Here is a 23801-nt window from a genome sequence, read left to right on the forward strand (position 1 = left end):
TGGAATACTGGAATAGTTTACCAATGATGCTAATTGTTTGGATTCTACCAAGTCCGTTCAAGTACACCGACTTCACATGTTACAGTCCACTATCATTAATACATGGGTCAGTAGGCAATTTTGCACCAAGCGTTTCATAGTGACGGTCCCTGAGACTCAGCGGCCCCTCTTCAGTCACAGGTAGAGCCCCCCGTTCCCACTACCCATGTTCATACTGAAAAACAGCGGCAGGGCAGGAGCTGTGTGCAAGCTAACCTAATAACCTAATACCACTGCTAGCAAATAAACTTTGTAGCATGTGTCCGAAAGCATCAGTACCATCAGTTCTTCATACTAGGTCTTTGTGTCTGCAGCCACCTTTTGTGTAGCAAGCAACAAAAGCCACCGCAGCAACCTTTAGCTGGAGCGGCTACAGTACCGCCCGCCCCTTGACACGCTTTCCAAAGTAGTTTCTACTTCTGGCCCCTCAACAGAAAAGTTTCAAAAAGCTATGCCTTGCACAGCCCTCAGACCTGCCCCACATTCAGAGAGCAGCTGAGCTGAGTTATCAGGTGAAACTTTGTGCATTTCCCACAGTCTGAAGCGCGACAGCGACCAGCCTGTAGTGACTCTTCCATATGAACTAGAAATGGGCTGAATCTACCAGAGATCTTTAAGGCAGGTGTGTAACAAAAGCATACGGTTTGTTTTACATATTTGGTTTATTTGCCCCCAAATAATAAATGCTTTACAACTACAGGATCATTCATTTACATACATGAAAGACCCTTGTGTTATAAAAACAAGCATTGCAATATATGTAGTATTCTTCTGGCCAAAGTGCCTCTGCATGAATGCTAAAGGTCACTGAAAGCCTAACCAATGTTTTCAAAGTATCAACATTTTGAGCAGTGTTGCTGTTGCTACGTGATGAGGAGGCAGAAACAGAAGCACGCTTAAAAGCAAGTCTGAACTTGACCAAGAACACAAATAGCCCGGTTATAACTAAACTGCTCTGAGCAACATTTTACCAACTAAATTATTCATAAAGTTGTCCCATACAGTCTTTCTCTCTCACTCTCAAGATCAACATCATCTGAGTAAATTGTCTTTTATTCAATGTAAATTTGCGACATTTGATAAACACCTCGAGCGCTGCGATAACATTATTATTGTCATATTTTACTGGACCATTTCAACACAGCACATTCCAAAGCAATTATGTCAAAACAATACTTGGAAAACATATCTGGAAATGAGGCTAAAACAGAACTTAATTTCATCTCATTTTCTTCTAATTCTTAAGTGGGACATTTTTAAAGTCAACATGTGCTTCCAGGTTAGTGTCAATCTCAGTCAGATGGAAAACAATAACGATCATTTTGCGATATATCCTGCAGCCCCTGTATTACAGTAAAACGGTTTGATAATATTCACTCATGACCACTTCCTTCAGCCCCACACATCACCTGAAATGTGTGTGGTCACGTTGTTCGAGCTCACTGGTGTTTATGCGAAACCTGCCACTCAACAAAGTTCTGTGCCAACATCACAACTCCCTCATATGATCTCCAAACGCCGCAGATGCTTTATTTGATTAAATCCCGATATAGAGCGGGCAAATACGCGCTGGAGCTGGTTTCCATGGTGAAGGAGAAAGTTTATTCCTCTGGCATTAAAGCTCTGATGAGACGGGGAGAGAGGAGGGGAGGGGGGGCATTTTGAGAGACGCACAAATAGAATCCAGCTGCTGCGCGTCATCCCACTCAGACACACACATGATGCAGAGGAGAACGTGAGCCTAATGAAATGAAGCCCGTCGTGTTGTTCCAGCCCCACCTGCACCAACAAGGCCAGGATCCCACCTAAAGCCAAGGACCGGGGCTCTGGAGGTCCGGGGGTCGGCTCCCGGCGAACAGACTTCAAAGGCGGATTCTCCCGGAGCTCAGCCGGAGCTGCTCAGGAGGGCTACGATGTGGCCAGTTCCTTAAAGTCAAGAATCAAAGCGCGGGAGGAAGTTTGTGTCAAATCATTGTTATGCCGTGAAGGTGCTCTTTGGTTTTCAGGGAGTAAAAAAAACTTACAAAAGAAATGTATAACACGTAACTGTGTGTGCTGGGTGTGCTTTTATCCCACACACAGCGGCCAACAAAACAGCCTTCTCCAGGGAGTGTCCAGGGTCATTTCCTTCTGGGTTGTAATAGTTTTCAAAATTACATTCCCCATTTCCAAACTTATCAGATCTTAGGCTAGAATCATTGTCAGCAAGAGCATTGACATACATTTGGGATGTGTAATAATCGCAAGACTGCGTCAGTCTGGAGAATGGCCATGTATATTTTTGCAATGGAAGATTTAACTTTTTTTCAGCAAAACAATGTGCTCCGCAGACTTGAATTCTCCCACAGATCAAAGTCAAAGTGTGTGTGACCTGAACTCAACCCACTGATTTGAGTTTCAAACAACAAGTATATCAGACACTTTGATAATGGGAGTGAACACGCTTTATGCTCAGGCACAGCGCCAAAATATGACCTCAAATGCTGAAGATTCTTGCATAACAACAAATGAAGCAAGTTGTTTTGTTTTTGTGAGTGTGTAATCAGTCCCTTGGCAGACGCTTGTGATCTCCAGTATTTATCTTCTTGTCGAGAAAAAGCTCATCCCAAAATTGTCAACAAACAAAAACACTGAGGATTCCCGTTTTATCTAAAGCTCTATATTGACCGAGGAGCCTCGCGACTATCTTGAACGCAAACAGTAAATGCACACATTTCTCTGTGTGGCCCCAGAGAAAAGCCTCTTTGTTTCAGGTGAGTTTCAGCCTCGGTATCGGGACGTCCAGGCTCCACGCCCCCCCCCTCTCCTCCTGCCCTCTTGTAGTGCGGCATTGTGGGAGGTACGGCGCAAATGTGTGGAGCTACTACAAACTACAACACTACAGGGGCCAGGTCACAAATCAGACAGTGAGCGCCTTTGAAGGAGACCCCCGGGATCAAGGCTGATAAGAGAGCGGGGCCGGACCGGGACGTCCTGGGTGAGACGGCAGGGAGGCGGGTCATGTCCCACTGAACATGACGGGAAACTGATTTATTGCGTGCTACCGGGAATACAGTGCTTCACAAATACTATGAAATCTTCCAGTGCTAGGTTGTTTTAGTGTTCACATCAAACGGCTTCGTCGGTAACTTGATATTTTTTGCAGCAGGCTGGAAATATAAATTGTGTAGGGAGACGTTTGCTTAAGATTCAACTTGGAAAACTCCTGAACACTTACACAAAGAGCAATTACAATACTTGAAAAATACTACAAAAATCACAAGTATATAGTTTTACAAAAATGTGCAGTCCAATTTAGCCCGATAACTTCCTGTTTCCTGTCTGTTTTGTTTCTATGGGACTTGTTTTGTTAAAATCATTGTAAACTGTGTGTGGTAGAAAACAAGCAGCTGTTGAATAATTGCTTACATCATGTTAAAAACTTCCCGAGACGTCTGTGTTGAAGCAGTACTAAGTAACTCTTGCCCCTAGAGGCCATAAGCGCAACTGCAGGTGTCGGGGCAAGCTACGTTTTTTTAACTTATTAATTGTCTTGGAGAGTAAATACTACGCTGACAGGAAAGGCGAAGGGAGAGAGGGATATTGTACATCCAATTATACAATGGAAATAATTTTTTTCACTCAAACTTGGCTGTAAATACTGTTTAAAGTGACGTTAGCCCGCAGTTAGCTTTGCCCGTTAGCATGTTAGCTTCTTCTTCGTGATTCCATTAGTGTGTATTGGTGGCAAACATGGTTATCTGGCCAGAGACACCAGGGGGAGATGAAAGACCCTCCGATCATCCCATAAACACTTGTACTACCCCCACAGGGACTACGAAAAGGCCTTATTAAGGAACTTAGTACTGCTTTAACAGGGTTATAGCCTTGAAGCTAACGTTAATTTGACGCTAGCAAACAAAGCCCCAAACGGCACCACCATATGAACAATTTTTTTTATAAAACGCACTCGGTTTGACGTTTATTTAAGTCTCTCTATTTAAGCATCTTATTTTAATTTACGTTAGCGTGTGGACAGGAAGTGGTCTTTACCCTACAGGAAGTTCGCCAAAGAGCCTGCTGCTGATCACGCCAGGCAGCAGCAGCAGTCACATGCCTTCACTGTCCTGTCCTCTATACGAATGAGCCCCATCTATCTATCAATTAATCTGGAGCCAAGTATCGTGATGTATCTGTGCATCTCTCATCGGTGCCTGGCCACACACATTCAGAGAGCGACAAAGGGCAGCAGTGTTAATAAGTGGAGGCCCGGGCTGCGGCACAGAGCGGCCTTTGTTTCCGACGGAGCATCTCCACTGCACACACTGGAGTTAATGCACAAACGTCGTGTCACTTTTCCCACCGCGGCTCCTTCCCCTCCCTGGATAAAAGAAAAAAGAAAAAAAAAAGAGACATGCCAGCCGTAAAGAAGATTTGTTCGTTAAGAAGACATCCGCTAGCTCTTCAAAACACACAGTGAAATGTGAAAAGGATCCAGGGTGAAGTGAGGTGGAATGTGCGAGTCAACAAAGCAATAACGTGAAGTCTTAATGTATGCATGTAAAATGTCAAAACAACAGAATCCCAAGTGTTCTTATATGTACTTAAGGTGACTTCTGGAGAAAACGGAAGCTCAGACTTAATTCCATCTTCCGAAAAGGAAAGACTGCTGCTGGAATAACTTAATGCCCAAGGAAAGATATGACACATTTTGGTAATACAGTCAAAGCCAAGTCAAATCTCACCCCGTAATAAACTGAGGCATGCACTCTCTCCAATTATCTCTAAAAGTAGACACCGCGCAGGAGTGCAAAGAGCGAGCGACTCGAGAAAGGTCACGGTGCTTCTGAGCGCGTGCAGATCGATGGCGGTGTGTGGCGCTGGTTCTACGTGGCGTCCCGTCATGGTATAGGCGCAAACACGGCGTGACCTTAGAGAAGGGCAGTGAAGGGCCCACGTGCGCAGAATGGGGAGTGCGCACGGGGTCCGCGCCCGAATGCACCGAGACATCAACACTCGAGATGAGCCGCTGAATTATGCAAGCCCGCCCACTGCCACCACCTCCTCCCCGACTCTGAAGACAAATGGACCCAGAGCGGCCAAGCAAGAAGGCACAGAGGTAAAGCCTTCCTCAGATGACCAGCTCAACAAATTGACTGATGATTTTAGAGCTGCCACATCATGAGAAATTCACTTTTTAAAGCTTTTAATTCTGTTATAATATTGTTGCCAGTCAATAACAGATCAGATTTTACTTATACATTTAAGATTATCCACTAATAAAGATTCTCGAATTGCCTTCACTACAAGGTATCTGATGTCATCATGTTGCTTTTTTTTCTCAATCTGATCAGATACTGATAGGCAGATTGCCGATACGGAGTACTGTGGCTAATAATGCTACAAACATCCGTGCATTAAGGCCCTGTCCATACGAAGTCAAGCTGAGGACCAAACACAAAGATGTTTTATCAATCCAGTGTATCGTCCATACGAGCCTGGTGTTTTGGGGGTCTGTAAACGAACATTTTCCAAACTAGCTCCCAGAGTGGAAAGATCTCAAAACGCCGTTTACGTGGCGCCGTTGTTACAACGTCTCTTTTACTAAAACAATGACATCACAGCGCAGAGTGGTGTCTGTTATCCATGATCTTTTGACCTTATATTGAGTTTTGCTCATGGATCTATGATGGTTTTACTCCGCTCCTCTTTGCTCCACTGCAGTCCACAAGCCACAGGTGACAAGACTGACTGACAGTAAAAGTCCGGTCACTGACAGGTTTTTCTGCTTTAGTCCCGTTACTCGCCTCCTCGTGTCTTCTGTAGATCGTAAATCCTCGAATCAGTTTCATTTTCATTGTTTACATTCCACAAAAGTTTACTGCACCCATGCGCCCTCTACATCGTGTTCTATCATCTGTGTTAGCGTCACAGCGCCTCACACAGGCCTGGAAGATGAACTGCGCCGTTTTCACAGACCTGAGTCGACCCATGTGGACGCTCACATTTACTGAGTTGGCTTCGTGCTTACAAAGTTTCTGAAAACATAAGCGTTTTGTCTTTGTGTGGATATAGCCCAAGTCAGCCGAGTTCTGCTCCCACTCTGAAGTCTAAATGAATTCGTCAAAGTATGAAATACTTTCTCTTCGAGTATTAGAGTTCTTAGGTCCTAAAGAGCTTCCAGCCAGTATTTAGGCTGCTCTGGGTGTTAGCGGTCGCATTAGCCGCACAGTGAAATTGTTAGGTACTTACCGACATCTAGAAAATGGTGTTGCTAAATAGCTGTGCTGCTAAAGCAAACCATAGCAACACGGCCCGTTTGGAAGAGTACAAGGGGAAATCCTGTTTTACATCATCTCTCATCAAAGACTTCTATTACACATTAAAATCACTGTTTTCACACTGTTGTCATATCAAACAGAGCGTAGTACAGTCCCATATTCCTAGTTGAGTGCAATGGGTCAATGTTGGCTCGTCTTTGAATGCCTTGTGAACTAAAACAATTACAGACTTACAGTAGACCATTGGGGAACTGCAGCGGGGCAAAGTAACCTTCAAGCCGTTTTACATTTTTAAAAGCTGTAAAAAGGTCATTTAACGTGTGCTAAATGCAGATTGCCCCACAACCTGAAACACACAACCCAGCACCTATTAAGACATAAACAAACACCATGTTGTAATGTAATGAGGATATAGTTGGGTAACTATTGCAATGGCACACAGGGATTTAGCTCTGAACGCATTACTTGAAATTGTCTACAAATTGGGGCGGCTTTGCTTTACGCTCATAGCAACTACTGTGGAGTGTTGGCATTCAAGCGTGGATAATAAGTAAAAAACTTTTATCTCTTCCATCTCCCAAGGTAATTCAAGCCCTGGGCAACCAAGGATTAATTAGCAAAACTGATTATAATGACTGATAAAAAAGTTATATGAAGTTTGGCTCTCAGGGGAATGGGCCACGTTTATCAGGAGCATTACCCAAATTTAAGGTGAAATTAGCCTCACTTGCATAACACATTACAGGCGTATTATGACTGTTTAGCATTTGTACTACTTTTCTATTGGTAATGGGTGTTGCTAAATCAATATGAAACCAGCTTGACAACAAATGTATTCCACAAAATCTTAAAAACCTTAGTGTAATTTGGAAACTACAACGGCGTAGGGATCTCCACGCTGCGCTCCACCAAGGGCTGACAATGGGTCGATCAGCTGTAGCCGGTGGGGAACCCAACACCGTGAAGGTAAGGGACACTGCCATGGCAACCGCTTCATCTGGGTGTCAGGTCGCCATGGAGCTGGGGCACGTGCCACGCCCACTTCTCAGGTGACAGGTGCGCGAAGTCGCAGAGGAGGGCAAGGGGATGTTGATGATGGATTCACAGTGTCTCTTCCATTCTAACAATAGCACAGTTATTGGGCAGGGATTACTAACTCTTTAAGCAACTAAAGTCTAAAGTTAGTCTCTTTGGGTCTTATTTCAGGACAAGCGTAAAATCCTTACTCGATGCCATTTGAAATCACACACTGCCTTGCATTCAAGCAGCGGGAAAAGACACTACAGCCTCTCCCTTTTCACACATTTTACACAGGAAGCAGCGGTGGACAATGGGCGAAATCTGCTGATCTCAACACAGCCTGTAAGAAATAACATTCAATATTTATATTTGTTTAATCCGCGGTTTCAGAATGGAAATTTCTGCGCTTTTGAGATAACAGACGGAGCTTGAGGTGAACTGTGAAATGCAACAGACACAAAATAACTTTCTGTGACCTTTTGAGGGTGGCGTCGATTGGATTGCACATTTGCTTTCCTCGAAGTTAAAGCTTTTGCATATTAACCAAAGGTTTGCGGCACAATCCTAGCCAGGGTCACCGAGTCTTTGACTAGACAAAATTCTTTCTTTCTTCCACGTATTATTTAATCTATCTGTGGTTTGAAAAAGTACTACGCTGGAAACATCTGCAAAGAGTGCATTACAAAACTCCAATGCTATGCGCCTCTTCCCTCAGAGAGATCTACACCCAAAGAGCAGTGAGCCTGGCCTTACATCACCGCTGTCCCGCTGCTGTCTGTGCGAATGTGAGATAGAGACGTCCCGGCATAACGGGCCAGACAGCTAAGATCAACAAACATGCGCGGGTGGGGCAGAAGGCAGGGAAGTCCCGGCTGCTCGGGGGTCACCAGCTCATGGGTTGGTGTTTGTTTTGAGTTGCCCACCAGGACCTGCCGCGTGGGAGGAGCCGAGCGGAGACAAGGTGAGGAAAAGGGGTAGGGCAGCGCTGTCGGGGGATCTGGAAATATGCAACAGATGAGGAGCGGTCTAAAGAGAAACAGATTTAGTGCGACGTGGGAAGGTCTTGTGAAGTAGATGTCCAGATAATATTGAGGAGCAAGCTTTTACAAGGTTTCTTTGTTGCATTGTGAGATGAATAAGACACCAGGATGTACAAGCATAATGGGCTGATAGCAGTTCTTTTTTCAATCCGACCCGACACTTGAACTCAGGGTCAACTAGGGATGGGACGAGGAACAATAATATCATTCATCGGGATAAAAAATGCAGCAATTAATCAATCGCCACATTTAAGATAATCGCTAAATCCATCAGACGACCAGTGCCGGTAACTTTGCCAGGAGAGGGTACGTCTCCATGGAGATGTGACTTAAGTCGGCAGAATTTAAGATTTGTGTCGAGCTGCTCATTAGCTTTTTTGTATTGATGACAACAGTATAGTCCAAAATGTTACAGTGTGCCTTTAAAGACTTTGTCTCACTCAATATCACATTTACAGCAGAAAATGAAGAGGAATATTTAATAACTGCCCAATCCCTATCATTTCTGCAGTTTCAGTGATTTTTTTTTTAAACCATAGGCAAATATCGTGATAATATCTTTATATCGTCGGCCAAGATAATCGCGACCCAAAATTTCATTATCGTCCCATCCCTAGGGTCAACAGCAAATACCAGTCCGATACCAAGTGAATAGCAAACAGCAAGGCCTGTACAGGATAGGAAACTCCAGAGCACATGGCTAATCTGCACACATAAAGAGTAAGATATCACGGTCCCACTAAATGCAAAGTTTTGCTTCCACTGTAAACACTAATGGAAGATGTCAGAGAGGCAAAACAAATATGTCCTGTCAAGGCATCAAATCAGTCCCTCCCAGATTCATTTTCTGTGATTGTTGCGGGCAAAAATGCCTTGTTTTTTCTGCTTAAAACAATATATTTTTTACATAAAAATCACACTCTTTGCAGACCGACAAGTGAGAGGTGGACAGGACAGAAGCAGCAGCCGTCGCTGAGCCCCTGCTTCAGTCCCAATGATTGTGGAGGCGCTGGACACCACTTCCTATACACAAATACAACCCACTAGAAACTTGGTTATGCTGAAGGTGGACAGTTATGGAATAGTTGCAAGGTAATTGCAGAATATTGAAATAGTTACAGGAAAGTTGTCGCGTTTTAGAAAGGTTGCAATGCTGCACTGATTGTGCACTTTGCTCGATTGTACTTTTATAGATCTGGAGGGACTGCTATATGCACGAGCGACACAAGACTTTCGTTTAAACTGTTTGGAGGCCACTGTTCTTCAGGTCCTGTTTTTGTGTTAAGACATTAGCAGTTACTAAAGATTTATTGAAACAACTACATATTTTGTTAAGTTATTATAGTGTAACAAACAGAATAACCTCATGTTGCTTGTTAACATCTCCCAATAGCGCACAAAACCAAAGATATTATTACTGCGTGTTTCTTCTTTATTGTAAAAATCTCATCACAATCCAACTGTATTTCTAGTGGACTGGCCAACAGAGGAACCAATCAACAGACAGGAGTGAGAGTATATAAAAACAAGCAGTCCGCCCATCTCCCTCATCTCCATGGCTGATAAATGAGAAGCATGTGCCCCTGTGCTCCGTCTGCAGTCTGCCGTCTTGAGCCTGATATTCTGAAACGTTCACACTGCGCTGACGCCAAACCAGGCTCTGTTTCCACACGAGCATCGGGCCAAAAAAGCTGCGGTCTTCTTCTTACCAGTTGTGAAATGTCACTCGTGTGCCACATTTTCATCCGGGATCTGTTTGTGTGTTCTTGTGCTGGGCTCATTAGGCGAGTAATAAAGTTTAGGCACCCCACCCTGGAACGGATCCCCTCCAGCCAGGCGGGACTCCAGTGAAGGAATCCCACTCCGACCTCAACCATGCAACTGGCTGCGCAAAGATATAGCAGAGGAAAGTGGAAGACAGCGAGAAGGACACACGGCAAACAGCTCAGACCTTTGACTGGTTTGAAACAGCACTGACAAACAGCACACGATTGAGTCAGTTGATGAAGAAAGAAAGAAAGAAAGAAAGAAAGAAAGAGAAATGCCTGGGTGGGTGTTTTTAGGAGGCTCTGGTTTCCCCCAATAACCCCAAAATATGCATAACAGGCCAACCCTGGATAGTGGATACTGTCTCTTTCGAAGACGCTCATCTCACTCTCTTACCGCCTCAGCCACACTTGTACCTGGTTAATGTTATAGCCCCAGCGTGACCCTCCACAACCTCAGATAACCTTTTCCCATGATCCTTTGCTCCCCTGTGCCCATTGGCTGCCCTCGCCACACACTTCAGCTTGACTTCTTCCAAAGTGTCGCTGGCGCTATTGCGTAATCCGGCCGGCAAAACAAGACAAACACGGGTGATCACATAATCTCCTTCAGGCAAGCAGTGATTTAAGACAAAACACCTTCGAAAGCCAGATCGAAATCTAGGAAAGTCTTTTCATTTTAACACGACGACAAGCTTTTACTTCATGGTAGACTGGCCTTTCCAAACCCACACCCGGAAGCCAATTTTTCATGTTGTTGCTACTTTCGTTGACAAGCGAAGTGCCCATGTGTGGATAACAATAGGTTTCTCTTCCCATTACTCCCTGTAATTACACGGCAGTTTCCTCCTCCTACAACATAAGCATTCATCTCAAAGCAAAGCACCATAGGAGCTTGTAGGGAGCGACCTAAAGACTACCAGTCACTTACTCGCGTCTGATCCCTTGTCAGGTCAGCAGGGGGGGGGGGGCGACTCCGTGGCGTGTGATTGGCCCGTGGGGAGCCACAGTGAGCGGCGTTTGACAGGTTCGGGAGCCAATGGAGCGACCGAGAGGTTAAAACAAACCAATAGGGGCCCGGGAAAGGGGGGGGAAGGAGAGTCGGGCCTCGGCGGGGATTAAGTGGGAAAGACGGGCCGGAGGGGGCGGGACGCGCCGCTGAACACGCACAATACACGACTTGTTTCGGGACAAGGGGGGGGGGGGGGGAGATAAGAGAGAGGCCGAGGACCGCGCAGGAATGTGGGGCAAAGACGGGCACGGAGGGCGAACAGGAGGCGCTCCTGTCAATGGACAACTGGCTTGAAGGATGACACGGCAAGGTCACCACTTGTTCACAAACTATTTACCATTCCAGGTTGCTCAATCATTCCCATTTTTGACCCCACGTTTGGTCAAATTCAATAGGATTCAGTGCAGGAACAGATGTTGTTCTGATTCTTAATCAAACCAGGAGCCGGTATCATCACTGACAGACATTATAAGTTTCAAGTTTCAAGTTTAATGGTTTTGTATAGCCCAATATCACAACAGAAGTCGCCTCACAGCTGCACCAAACATTAAGGCAATAAAACAGAGCAATAAATATGACAATTAAAATCTCAGGTGAATCCAGGCAAATATAATGTCCAATAGGAGGTAGCGACGAGCAGCGTGGGCGTCCCCCCGTCCTTAGACTCTCCAGCACGGCAAGAAAAAACTCAAAAACCCGGCAGGAGAAAAGAGAAACCTTGGGGAGAACCACAGAAGGAGAGATCCACTCCCATGGACGGACAGGCTATAGAGACCCAGGGCCGAAGGATCCCTCAGCAGACGGGCCAAGATCACAGACCGTCCAGTCCTCAGATTCCAGAATGCAGGATCCTCCATTCAGCCGGGTTCCTCCATTATAGATTACATTAGTATTATATAAGATAAAGTAACTATCGTTTAGAGTAATTACCGTTGAGAGTCTAAAAAGAAGCTCACAACTTTGTGCAACCTTCTACTTGCGCTTGATTAAAAACAGCGTTGCAGAATTGATATTTCCCAACTCTCACGACTTCTAGCTCAAGTTTTTTTGGCAGGATATCTCTGCCGTTACAATGATTGAACAGACAAAGCCCGGAGCCGTTTTAAATCTCTGTCCATCTCTCTGCACAGCCTCTATAATTTCTCCAGGTTTGTATTTCTTTTTCCACTTGCAGCCTCCACTTCCATTACCAGGTGCCACAGGGAACATTAGATCCCCTCTCTTCCTCCCCTGGGTCGCAATAACGCTGCGTCTGAAGGGTTTAGATGTAAAAAAAAAAAAATTTCCTGTCCTTCCCGGATTTGCACAGAGCTCGATCGAGTTTCCCCCCACCCCGACCTCCTCCGTCTGGAACGAGCCGATCCGAAGTCCAGCCACATTCCCGACATTCCTGGAACGGTAGGTAGAGTTGAAAACACTGACTTATTACCCAAATGGACTCCCCTTTGCTTGAAGAGAGCAGTGCTGATGTGTTGCTTAGGACTGCTTAGGGAAGCTCCTTCTGCCTTTTGCATAATATCGATCCTGTTTTGGCCGCTCATAGGGAGGAAATTAACTGCTCTTAAAGTTTACTGGGAATTCGTCCAAATCGAACAAGTTTAATTTAGGCCGTAAAGAAGATTTAAATTAGAGCTCCGGTCAATTGTGTGTGGAATGTAAAGAATAGCAATCTAAACAAACGTGTAAAGATGTGGAGAGGTCTTATTACTATACTCCGTGAGACATGTATTTTAAAGGCTTTTGTTCAGGATATTTTCTATTAACTTGATTTCAGAAACTGGCTTCACTCCCTGTAGAAGGAAGTTTGTGGCCTACGCCGAACACGCAATGTTTTTAAAGACTTTTGAAATCAACTAGCCCCTTGAAAGGAAGGCTTTTCTAGACAAAATGTAAACAGATAATATCAATGCAGGAATAGTGTCTTGGTTTATATTTTCTCTCACAAACTTGAAATTGAAAACAGTAACGTCATGTTTCTCTAAAGCAAGATGAAAATATAGATTCACGGTCTGGTTCCAGAGATCATAAATACTCCATTACTTTTATCCAAAGACTTCTTGACAAATTCAAATATTAAGAGTCTAGTCACAACAGAGGAAATCTGTGATGAGGGATCTACTAACAATAACGCAAGCATAATATAATGAAAATTATTATATTATTTTATATTTATTACTATTAAATATTATTTTGAAACATGTAGGCACGGTGGCGCAGCGGTTTGTGCTCGTGCCTCACAGCTCGAAGGTCCCGGGTTCGATTCCCACCTGGACGGGGCCTTTCTTTGTGGAGTTTGCATGTTCTCCCCGTGTCTGCGTAGGTTAGTGGTAGGTTATAAAAAACATGTGCAATAGGTTAATCCTTCAGCCAGGTGTTTCTGACCACCAGCCTGGCCCCACATCATGGAGATGGCTCCCCGAGCACCGGCCACTGCTGGCAGCTCACTGCTCCTACAGGTCGCCCCATGCGATACTGAGGATGGGTCAAATGCAGAGAACGAATTTCTCTACAGAGATTAATGCAGTATCAGATTTAGATTTAGATTTGTATTTCTAAAGTCAGGTGTACACTAGGGCTGAAAGACATATCGTTATTGTATCGATATCGCGATATGTACATTCAAGACTGCACTCTTTTGTATTATGATGTTTTTATTTTCAGAAAAAAGTTTGGTTTTCACGGAACCCCATAGGTATCACATTGATATCGTACCAATATCGAGATTGTGTGCACTGGGGAAAATCGCAGGTCATAGGTCGTACAGTGAGACCGGGACAAAGATTTAAAATAGACCCGTCGTACAACCAACTTTATTTTGAAACACCACAGTCATAGAGTGAGCCATCCTCTCGCTGCAACAAGGATCTGTCTCATCATCACTGCACCGCAGCCAGAGTCATGAGCATCAGAGGCCAGGCATGAGCGGGTCTGACTCCGCATTACAAAGGACTTTCCCTGCACTTTTCCATGGAAAGAAACACCACTAACATTACTAAAATTACTAACAACACTGGCCTCACACATTCTGTAGTCGATTCATTACGATCAACTTTGGTCGTAGCTACAATTGTCTCTTTGAACCATGCACAGTACAATCCCCACGTCGTGCAATGCGACATCTAAAGCAAAAAAAAATGCACAGTGTACACTGGCCATAAAAGACCTCCAGTGATCCCACTCGCTACATCCTTAACTGGAGTCAGTTAGAGATTTCCAATTGACCTGGCGTGCCTCTCCTGTAGGTGCAAGTCCCGCTCCTCTCTCGGGACATAAACCGTGTGATGAATGCTCGGCCTGTCCAGCCACTGACCCCATCTGTCTCTGTAACAGGCAGCAGCCAATGGACCAAGGCCGGCAGTGAAGATTACCCCTGATACAGTGAGCAATGTGCCGACACGCTGATAAAACACGCAGATAGGGAAGAGGAGGAATTTTAGCCCCAAACAAATCCGTTTTTAACCCAAAAAATCTCAGGGAGCAACATTCCCGACACTACACCCCCCGGGAATACAAACCCCTACTGTCGTTGAGGTACGGCATTAAATTATATTGACTTCAGACTTACTGTGCCAGTAATTATACTACTCTTATTTTCATTTTCTTTATTTTAGAGGCTGAACAACTTACAACAATCCCATTTGGTAACGTCCTATCCAACTTCTCATTCACAGACAAAACTATGATTCCACCCCAAAAACAAGCCACCGAATAGGCCTTGTAAGCCGTGCTACTGCGAGGCCTGATTGAAGAGTGAAGTGTAGGAAGGAGGGATGAAGCTATAACTCAGAGCAGCCTCGCGGTCCTGATCTTTGCCCCGCGCTGCGACAAACAGCTGGGCAGCAAATGACTTGAAACATGTGCACAACAACACACGCAATAACAAGTGTGCCGACCGAGTGCATGAGCAAGCCTTTAGAGCGGCAGGGACCATGTTTACAGCTCTATCCGGGCCCCACCGAGTGACACAACAAGTAAAGTTGATGAAGAGGACAGAACACATTATAGGAACTAACTATCAAGTTTTGTCCTGAAATAGCAAATTCCTTCTGACAAACTATGGGATAACCTTCCACTGCCTCCCTTTGACCATCCCAGCATCCAGCCGCACACAGACAGACCACAGACTGCATTTACAAGCTTGTTTGAATGCGAGAGGCCCCCCCTGTTAGCAAGCCTCCCATTGTCTGCCATCATAGCTACAGCGTTACCACGGCGACGGCACCAGTCAGAGATCACGTGACCGCGATGACCACGTGACGGGCGCGGGAGGGGCCCCCCCGGCTGATGTGGGGACGAGGCAAACGGGCGCGAGCACAGTGGTTTTTGAATGGGTGACCTGAGCGGAGTGCGCCGAAGTGGCTGAGGCCGGCACATTTTAAACCAGTAATACAGTTACAATAGACACATGGGACAATGGCGACCTCTGGCTCAATGCCCGGCGCCAGACAGGGGACAACTACCTGCTTCCTGAAGCATTCACTCTAATTAGCTAGACGTGTTTTGCTAGTGGAAAATATCTGAAAAGGCATGCATCTGTACAAGGGCTGCACCATATATCGCAAAAAATATCGCTATATTGGGTGATGCAATATCCGTATCGCAAGAAGCAACCATATATAGAAACATCACTAAAGTCTTTACCTGACTGACAAATTTTTTTGCCATGGCGTTTGTGTTGGCTTTTCATCACTCTTTCGTTGCATCTTCCTCCTTGTTTTTGTCTTTTTTTTTTAAGCTTTTAGATTTGGGTGAAGCCAAACTGGAGAAAATGTGGGTGAGGGTTAAGAGGTTAAGTCTTGTTTGGACATGAGAAGCATGTATCATAGTTTCATGGCAGTTTTGTTTCTCTTTCAACCTGAAATGTTTCTCTTTTCACTTAAAACGTCTAAAACAAAGTGCTTTAAGCTGTTCCTGCTCTAGCTGCGATACCTGCCATAATCTGCTACACCATCAATGGGGGTAATGAGGTGTTCAAACTACACTTAATTGCACGTTTATTCTTACAAACATAATTAATTCAGGAAGGTAGAGCACGAAACGTCAGTACGCTTAAAATAGCAATCCAAAAAACCACAAACAGACGCTTTAAAAGGTTTGTTAATGTTCTTCAGTAAAACCAGATCATGTTTAACCATTTCCCACCACTTTACCACGGTTTAGTTGCTCTTGTGACGAACACACAGCCGGGAATATTCCGTATTGTGGCTTTAACATTTTCACAACAGATTCATCATTTTTCCGCTGTGTAAACCTGGCTGGAAAACGGCTGGCACGATAATAAAATAAAAATCAGATCTGGAAGAGAGCGGTTCCACCAGACGACGGGAAGCTGCTCTATCTCCGCTCCCCACACACTTCCTGTCTGTGTCGTGCTTCCTGCTCCGAAAGGGGGGGAAAGGTGGTGATGTCACCGACAGGTCTGCTGACGTGGGGCGTTCGGGGTCCCCTGGGAAATAAGGTGGGACTCCAGGAGAACTGCATACAGCAGCTTTGGACCAAAGGACGAGGGAAGAGAGTGTGGAGAGAGGCGTAGCGGCCAAAGGATTAGTAGCAGAACGTATTCAAAAGGTTTATTCATCATGTGTACACGCTCACCAGCCTTTGAGCCAGTCCTAAACTTGGATAAATGAGGGTAGGTACACATTGTGCAGCCCGATCCACAATCGTGTATTTGTGCGTGTGCGCTCTGAGCCCATATCTGTAATAGCATCATGACATTGAGCGAACGCACGTCAGAAGATATTTGAACAACACTTTTCTCCAAGCAACATCCAATCGTCCAATATCTGACATGAAATGAGAAAAGTGAGCCCGAAGGCAGATTTCTGTTCTGCATCTAGGATTTAACAAGACATTTTTGACAGAGCTTGAATTTAATAGCAATGTCAAGCACCACAACAAACAAGCCAGACTCAAACACACAAGAAAAACAGCAGGAAAACGCATTTTACCCCAAACAAAAGGCAGAATAGGAAGAGAATGGGCAACACTACAAGGGTGCCTAAGAAAATGACGCATCATGTTTTGCAAGGTAAATTACTCCAATGTCCATATATAGCGATGAAATATACAGTGATGGGAAAAAAAGGGTTGGATATCCGAGTGTGGCTGTCACTAAAAGTACTGAAGGTAAACTTGGGTCCCTGGCTGAGAAACACTGCAAAACTGACTATTGATTATTCATGCAAAAGAACCTGCATGTTAAAGCAGAAACTCCTGCTTTTTTACTCATTAATTGCCCGTGAGAGTAAATACTACACTGACAGAAAAGACAAAGGGAGAGAGGGATATTGTACATCCAATTACACAATGGAAATATTTCTTTTTCACTCAAACTTGGCTGTAAATACTGTGTAAGTGGCGCTAGCCCGCAGCTAGCTTTGCCCGCTAGCCTGTTAGCTTCTTCTTTGTGATTCCATTCGTGTGTATTGGAGCCTCGGACCCGGTGGCAGTGAAGTTGCAAGTGTGGTTTTCTGGCCAGAGACACCCGGGGAAATGAAAGACCCCCCAATCATCCCATTAACACTCGTATTACCCCCAGAGGGACTACGGAAAGGACTTATTAAGGTAAACAGTATTGCTTTAGAGACTTGCTACCCAATTTTTTTTCCCGTTCTCCAACAGATTTTCATCCGTAGCACCGTGTAATCCCTTTGCCACCTTGCAACAGACATTTGTGGGAAACCTGGAAGTAGCACTGATGCTAAAAACAATTAGTACGTTTCAGGAAAGCGGTTGTAAACTTTACCGCTCCCTGAAAACTTGGAAGTTTGCCCGCAAGGAATCGAGTCCAAAAAGCGTAAAGGAACATTAGGAATGGGTTTGGATGAAGTTAACGAGCTCCCTTGTTTCAGTTTGAAAATGAAATAAAGTTTGTACAGGGCCTTAAACAATATTAAATCTAACCGTAACCCGATTTTTAACTGCACAACACAGGCCTATAGAAAATTATGTCATCTTGCAGAGTCTCTGTACTCGCTCTCCCTCCATAATGACAACTCTCCTCACTGTAAACAAAAGAGGCCGCCTGTTGCAGATCCCATGACTCATTCACAACATGCAAATACGCGATCCTCTTCCCTCGTTTCCCAAAATGTCACACGGCCAGGTAAACCGAAAGGGAAGTGACCTCATCGAGAGCCGCCGCCACAAGGAGAGGTCAAAGATCGCTAACAATGGAGCTTGTGCCACCAGCTAATTACTCGACCTCAGCATCCTCTCATCGTCATTATTAAAAAGTAGTGACTAATCTCATTGGAACGTGCGGCTACTGTTGATCTGTTTGATGCGACGGCAAGTGCGGTGAATCAGCGGCGCGTGAGTCAGTTACATACGGTATTGCTGAATCGCCGCCTTTAGAAATGAGAAATGTGTAGGAAGCGCAGTATCACAACAGCGGTGTATTTTTAACTCATCAGCTGCAACCGCCACTGAAAACAAACTACTGGAAAAGACACAAGACGATTTTGCAGTACTGTGAATGATAAAGCTACAACATATCACACTCTCTGGGTTTAAGATTCACTAACACAGGGGGAGGCAAGTTTGCTCGGTGGAGGGCCGGTTTTCTTCATCGTCAAAAGACCAAGGGCCGGACCCTCCACTTGAAGCCATTGACGTAAAGCATCACTTTCTACATATGCCAGTGTTGTACATCATATACACCAGGAAAATGTCCATCTTATATTAGATAAATTACTTTTTACTTTATGTTAAATGTGAGTACATTTAAGATGAGATAAAAACAATCGAACAAGTAGAAATCCCACTGGAAATCAGACAAATTAACTTTTACTGTAAAAAACATTTCTTTTTCACTTGAAATTATACAAAATAATTGGAATTAAGAAAAAACTTGAAAAAAACGTGCTTGTTCCATTGGCCAGAATAGGTTTTATCTGCTCTAAGGCCAGACCAAATACTCAAACTTCAGATTCAATCTCTTAATTCAAGCAGATTTAAGTCATTTCTTGCTTTAGATGATTATTCTTTTAGGATTATGGCCTAAAAGCGTGCTCTGCTAAGACATTTTAAGGAATTGACAGTATTTTTCACATTTCTAGAGTACTTAAACAGGCATTCGATCTCTGATTTAGGTCATAATATTTCTCAAAATCATCTCGAGGGCCAGAGTTTGATGATGGAGGCCCGGTTTTGCCTACCCCCTGCACGAACAGCATCACCGAGCCTACCCAAAATCTGAAATATTGTCCCTCAAAAAAAATAAATCATATCCCAAGTGTAACAGCCATCCTAAGATAAAGCTGAGCAGCCAATTGACTTCCTGTTTCGACAAAGCCTTGGATTGTATCGGGCAGCTTGTACATTACAATACCTCTGTTTGTTGAATTAGCAGAAAAAAAAAACTTAGGTCCACCCACTGAGTCCCCGCATGACACCGGTCTATACCCCCCCCCCTGTTACATGGAGGGATTTGTGCAGTTTGGTTTGTGAGATTAAAACGTTTGAGAACCTCTGCTCCAGACGAATCAGTCATCCATGTTTAACCTAATTACACGAGAGATCTCACTGCCAAAATTAAGACGCGAAAGGAATTAAAGCAGTTTTTAATTAGGAGTTTTATTGATCTGCTTAGGTCGGGAGAGACCTGGAGAGAGACGATGAAATGGAAGATATGATGTAAAGCCTAATACAGTCTTGAAAATATGACTTAGGAACTAATTAACAACTATCAGGGATACAGCAAGTCCTACCCAAGAATTAAACAAGGAAATGTTGGTACATTTGGTCTAGGGCTGTGGTTGGGCACGGGACACCGCGTCATTCCAGACATACGAGTAATTTTATGCAACAGGGGTGTAAAAATTGATGGTGATGTAAGACTGATAAATTTGCAATAGATATTCTGCAACCCTGGTCTAGACGGTATGAAGGGCACTTGTGCATTGAGACGGGCTGACATATGTGCTGCTGGGTGTGTCGCGGCGTGCATCTGCGTCCACTCAATCACAACCTTGTCCGGGCCCTCTGTGTAGCCTCGTCTCCTGCACGGTGACAGAACTACAGCCGAGGCAAGTGCAGTGTCGAGTTCATCATTCTTCGCGGCAAAAAAACCTCGCGGACCAACGGCTATCCGACTCCAATCCTGGAGAATTAAATCGGCTCAAGACGAGAGGGGACCCCGCTGTGGCCCTCATGACCCCTGGTCTGACGAGGGAGGGTGGGAGGCGCGGGGTGAGCAGTGTAGCCCGCCATAATGCAGGGACACTGCCGAAGAATCAAAATAGCTAAGCTTGGAGATGCTCGGGCTTTAGGAGTGCTCATCAAATTAATCAAGGCGCAGTCATGTCGGGGTCAGCCAATGTGAAGGGTTCAGCTGCACCGATAAGCAGCAAACCGTGACAGTGAGTGATGCGCTGTTACTGTAATAACGCAGCTTTCCATACGCAAACTTAGGAGTGTTGCTGCTGTGAGGCAAACTTCAAGCCAGGAATTGACTATTGCAGCTGATTAAAAGTTTCCCTCTGGCATTGCACAACAGTTCAACAAGTGGGGTTTCAAGTCTGTTTACATACCTACATTTCATTATGCAACAGAATAATCCACTGTTTCTCGGCTCGATTTTAGTTAGTAACATGTGCCAATTGGGCCAAAGTTGAAATGAACATGCACACATATCAGAAATAGTTGGCAATAAGAAATCCACCGGGGTGCTTTCATTTCAGTGAGTTTCAGAAACGACACGGGTCTAAACGCTGACGGGAACTGATGATGTCATACTGTTCGACTGTTGCGGGGCCACACTTGACAGCGCATGAAGTCGGATTTTTCTTTTCTTTTTTTTTTTTTTAGCAATACTTTGTTTCGTTATTGATGTCTTCCAATAACACATCGGTCTCCTCGGTCCTGGACGCACAAGCTCGATGTCCACTTGAATTACTCCTCGCTCCACAACATAGTCCGCCACTCTCAGGGCTGTTTACGCCGCGGCTAAAGCTTTGCACGGGGAGCTCCTGATCCTGTCAGTTCATTAGTAAACAACCACAACCTGAGTCCAGACGGCTGCTGGAATTACGTTGCTTCCCGATACGTTGGAGGCGCAAGTTATCGCTGGTTAAACGAGCATCGCGCTAGCATCTCCTGTATTAAGCACAATGCAGGACTACGTGCCAAAAATAAAATAAAAAAAAACGCATGTGCAAAAAAAAAAAAAAAAAAGAATCATCTATGGGCAGAGGCTTTGTTTACAAGTCGTAGTGTTTCTGAGTGTCCCACCTGGTCTGGGCATGTACACCCGGCGTGTTGTTAATACTTTAAGCTTTTGTCAATTTGCCCTGCGTATCAAACAAGCCTCCCGTGTTCCTGGACCTGTCAGCCATTGCAGCCTCTACGCTGGCTCACGAGACCAAAACACCGCTAATATAGATGTAGTTTGTCAACACGACGGTCTTAAGTCATAAGCAACCGTTGTGGATAAGTGTTCATTGAGAAAGAAGGGGATTTGCGGGGTAAGGGCAGGTGCACAGCTCGCTCCACGGCTAATGTTGCGGCTAGCTAGCAAGCTAACCTCAGGACGCCGAGCTCAGACCAAAACCCATTCAAAAATACGAGATCCGGTGTCGTTCAGGGTTACAGTGACACGGAAACACGTTTGATTTCTTCCACCAAGCCGCACGCTCGTTAAGATGATAAAACGGCGCGTGGAAAGGCCATCGTGACAGCCTACTTTTAGGAGCAAGTTTACTATTCCCACTACTGTTGTGGGCGGTAGTTAGCTACAAGGGTTAGCCAGTGAGGTTACTGTGCACTGTAGCTTGAACCAAAAGAACAACACTCGACTCCTACGATCCGTGTGGCTGTGACTGTCGTTTTTTTGCTAAAGGATATCGGTGTTGTTAGTCCTGCAGGTCGAGCGCCGGTGTCAGGGAGTGCATCGCTACGCCACAATACGATGGTGTTTTCAATGGAGTTTGGCACTCGTCCTCGTCGCGCGTAGAGGACTCGCCGCGGAGTAAACCAACTCCACCACGCTGCTGCCCACAACAGCCCGCCTCACAACATTCCCCGACTCTCGACTAGTTTCACGGTCTACCGCAGCCTCCGGAGAGGGCCCCGGCTGTCCGCGGCCTCTCCTGGCGACACGAGCCGGCGTCCTACCTCTGTGGGCCGGCTGATCTCGAACAGGTCGAGCCGGTTGGCGTTCCAGTGGTTGATGATGTCGGCTAGTTTCCTCCTCTCCTCCTCCCTGCTCCCCGACATGGTGAACGGTGGACAGGCTCGGTCGCCCCTAAAGTCCGTCCGTGCGCTCCGGTAAAACTTCCAGTATCGATAGTCCACAGGGGGAGCGAACGGCGCCTCATAAACCGAGGTTCAGGCTCGTCGTTTTGGCCGCCGGGACTTTGCGTGGTCCGCCTTTGCGCACAGTCCGACCTGCCGTCTCTCTGATCTGTCTCTGCTCCGCGCTCACGGTGAGCCTGCCCGCGCGCGCTGCCGTGCGCTTTGGAGGCTCGGCCGTGAGCGCGCACACGGGTTAACCCTTCGTGGCCCGGGTTGTAATCCATGACGCGGCTTTTTGTTTTTCGCTTACGACACGAGGATGCACATTTGTATGAGGATTGTTACTACCTTTGATGATGTCGCCCACCGCTTTGAGTTATTTGTACTTCATGCCGTACTTTTCATCGTCTACATGTGAGCTGTTGTATCTCTATTATTCTAGCTTCAATATAAAATGAGAGATTTAAAGACCCTATACCTGATTTAACCTCGTACCTCCCGCCTTTACCGAGTGCATTTTCTCCAGTTCGGCTTTACCCAAGTCCAATCTCAAATGAGTGCACTGCCTCATTTGTAGTGTTCATTTCGTCACTAAAATATTTAGTCTTAATTTTAGTCAAAGTGATATTTTTGACGACTAAAATTGGACTAAAACTAAATTAAGAGTTTCTCATGAGACTAAAACTATGACTGAAATGTCCAGATATTTTAGTCGACTAAAATAAGACTAAATGAAAATGAAAAGGCAGGGACTAAAATCATCCAAAGTTGTATTGAGCGTCTGAAAGAGCCTCAGATCATGTAAATTCTCTGCCAAAGGATCAGCTCTGAGCTTTGTTCATGTGGAGCAGCTCCATGAAGCAGAGGAACAAGATTAAATATGATTATAATGAATATTATCAATGCAAAGTCGACTAAATTAGTCTTAAATTTAGTCGACTAAATTGACATGCAATTTTAGTCGACTAAAACTAGACTAAAATTGAAAAGATTTTTTTGACTAAATCTCGACTAAAATGACATTACATTTTAGTCAAAAGACTAAGACTAAAACTAAATTAAAATATGTTGTCAAAATTAACACTGCTCATTTGAAAGCTAAGGCCTACAAAACACTTATCGTCATGTTCTCACCGCGTTTTTGTCACATTTTTGAACCATTTTAGTTCCTGTTGTGTCTTGTCTTGTTTCACATTGTTTTGTCACTCTTTTGTTGCTTCTTTTTTGTCGCTTATTTGATGCATTTTTGTGGCTTTTTTTCATCGCTTCTCTGTTGCGTTGTCATCGTCGTTCTCATCGCTACATTGACGAATCTTTCAAGCTTTTTAGATTTGGCTAATGCCGAACTGGAGGCAATGTGCTCGGTTCAGGTGGGGGCTAAGAGTTTAAAAAGAGTAAAAGAGTGTGACCAAATCCATTCCTGACT

At 44.9% G+C, this 23801-nt stretch overlaps 1 protein-coding gene across 13 annotated transcripts in view; it reads right to left on the minus strand.

The window, feature by feature from the left end:
• afdna (afadin, adherens junction formation factor a) overlaps window positions 1-22576 on the minus strand; it is a gene marked incomplete at its 3' end in the record, with an annotated part of 77630 nt that extends 55054 nt beyond the window's left edge. For 7 of the 13 annotated variants that reach the window (XM_079572005.1, XM_079572008.1, XM_079572004.1 and 4 more), the window contains exon 1: window positions 22256-22576. In XM_079572005.1, the coding sequence (XP_079428131.1) occupies window positions 22256-22357 (102 nt within the window). In that variant the 5' untranslated portion in view covers window positions 22358-22576. The remainder of the gene's footprint in view (window positions 1-22255) is intronic. The other 6 variants (XM_079572000.1, XM_079572006.1, XM_079572007.1 and 3 more) reach the window with 1 other exon arrangement.
• Between the last annotated feature and the right edge of the window lie 1225 nt (window positions 22577-23801).

The sequence above is a fragment of the Gobius niger genome (genome assembly GCF_951799975.1).
Source record: "Gobius niger genome assembly, chromosome: 15".
Lineage (NCBI taxonomy): Eukaryota > Metazoa > Chordata > Actinopteri > Gobiiformes > Gobiidae > Gobius > Gobius niger.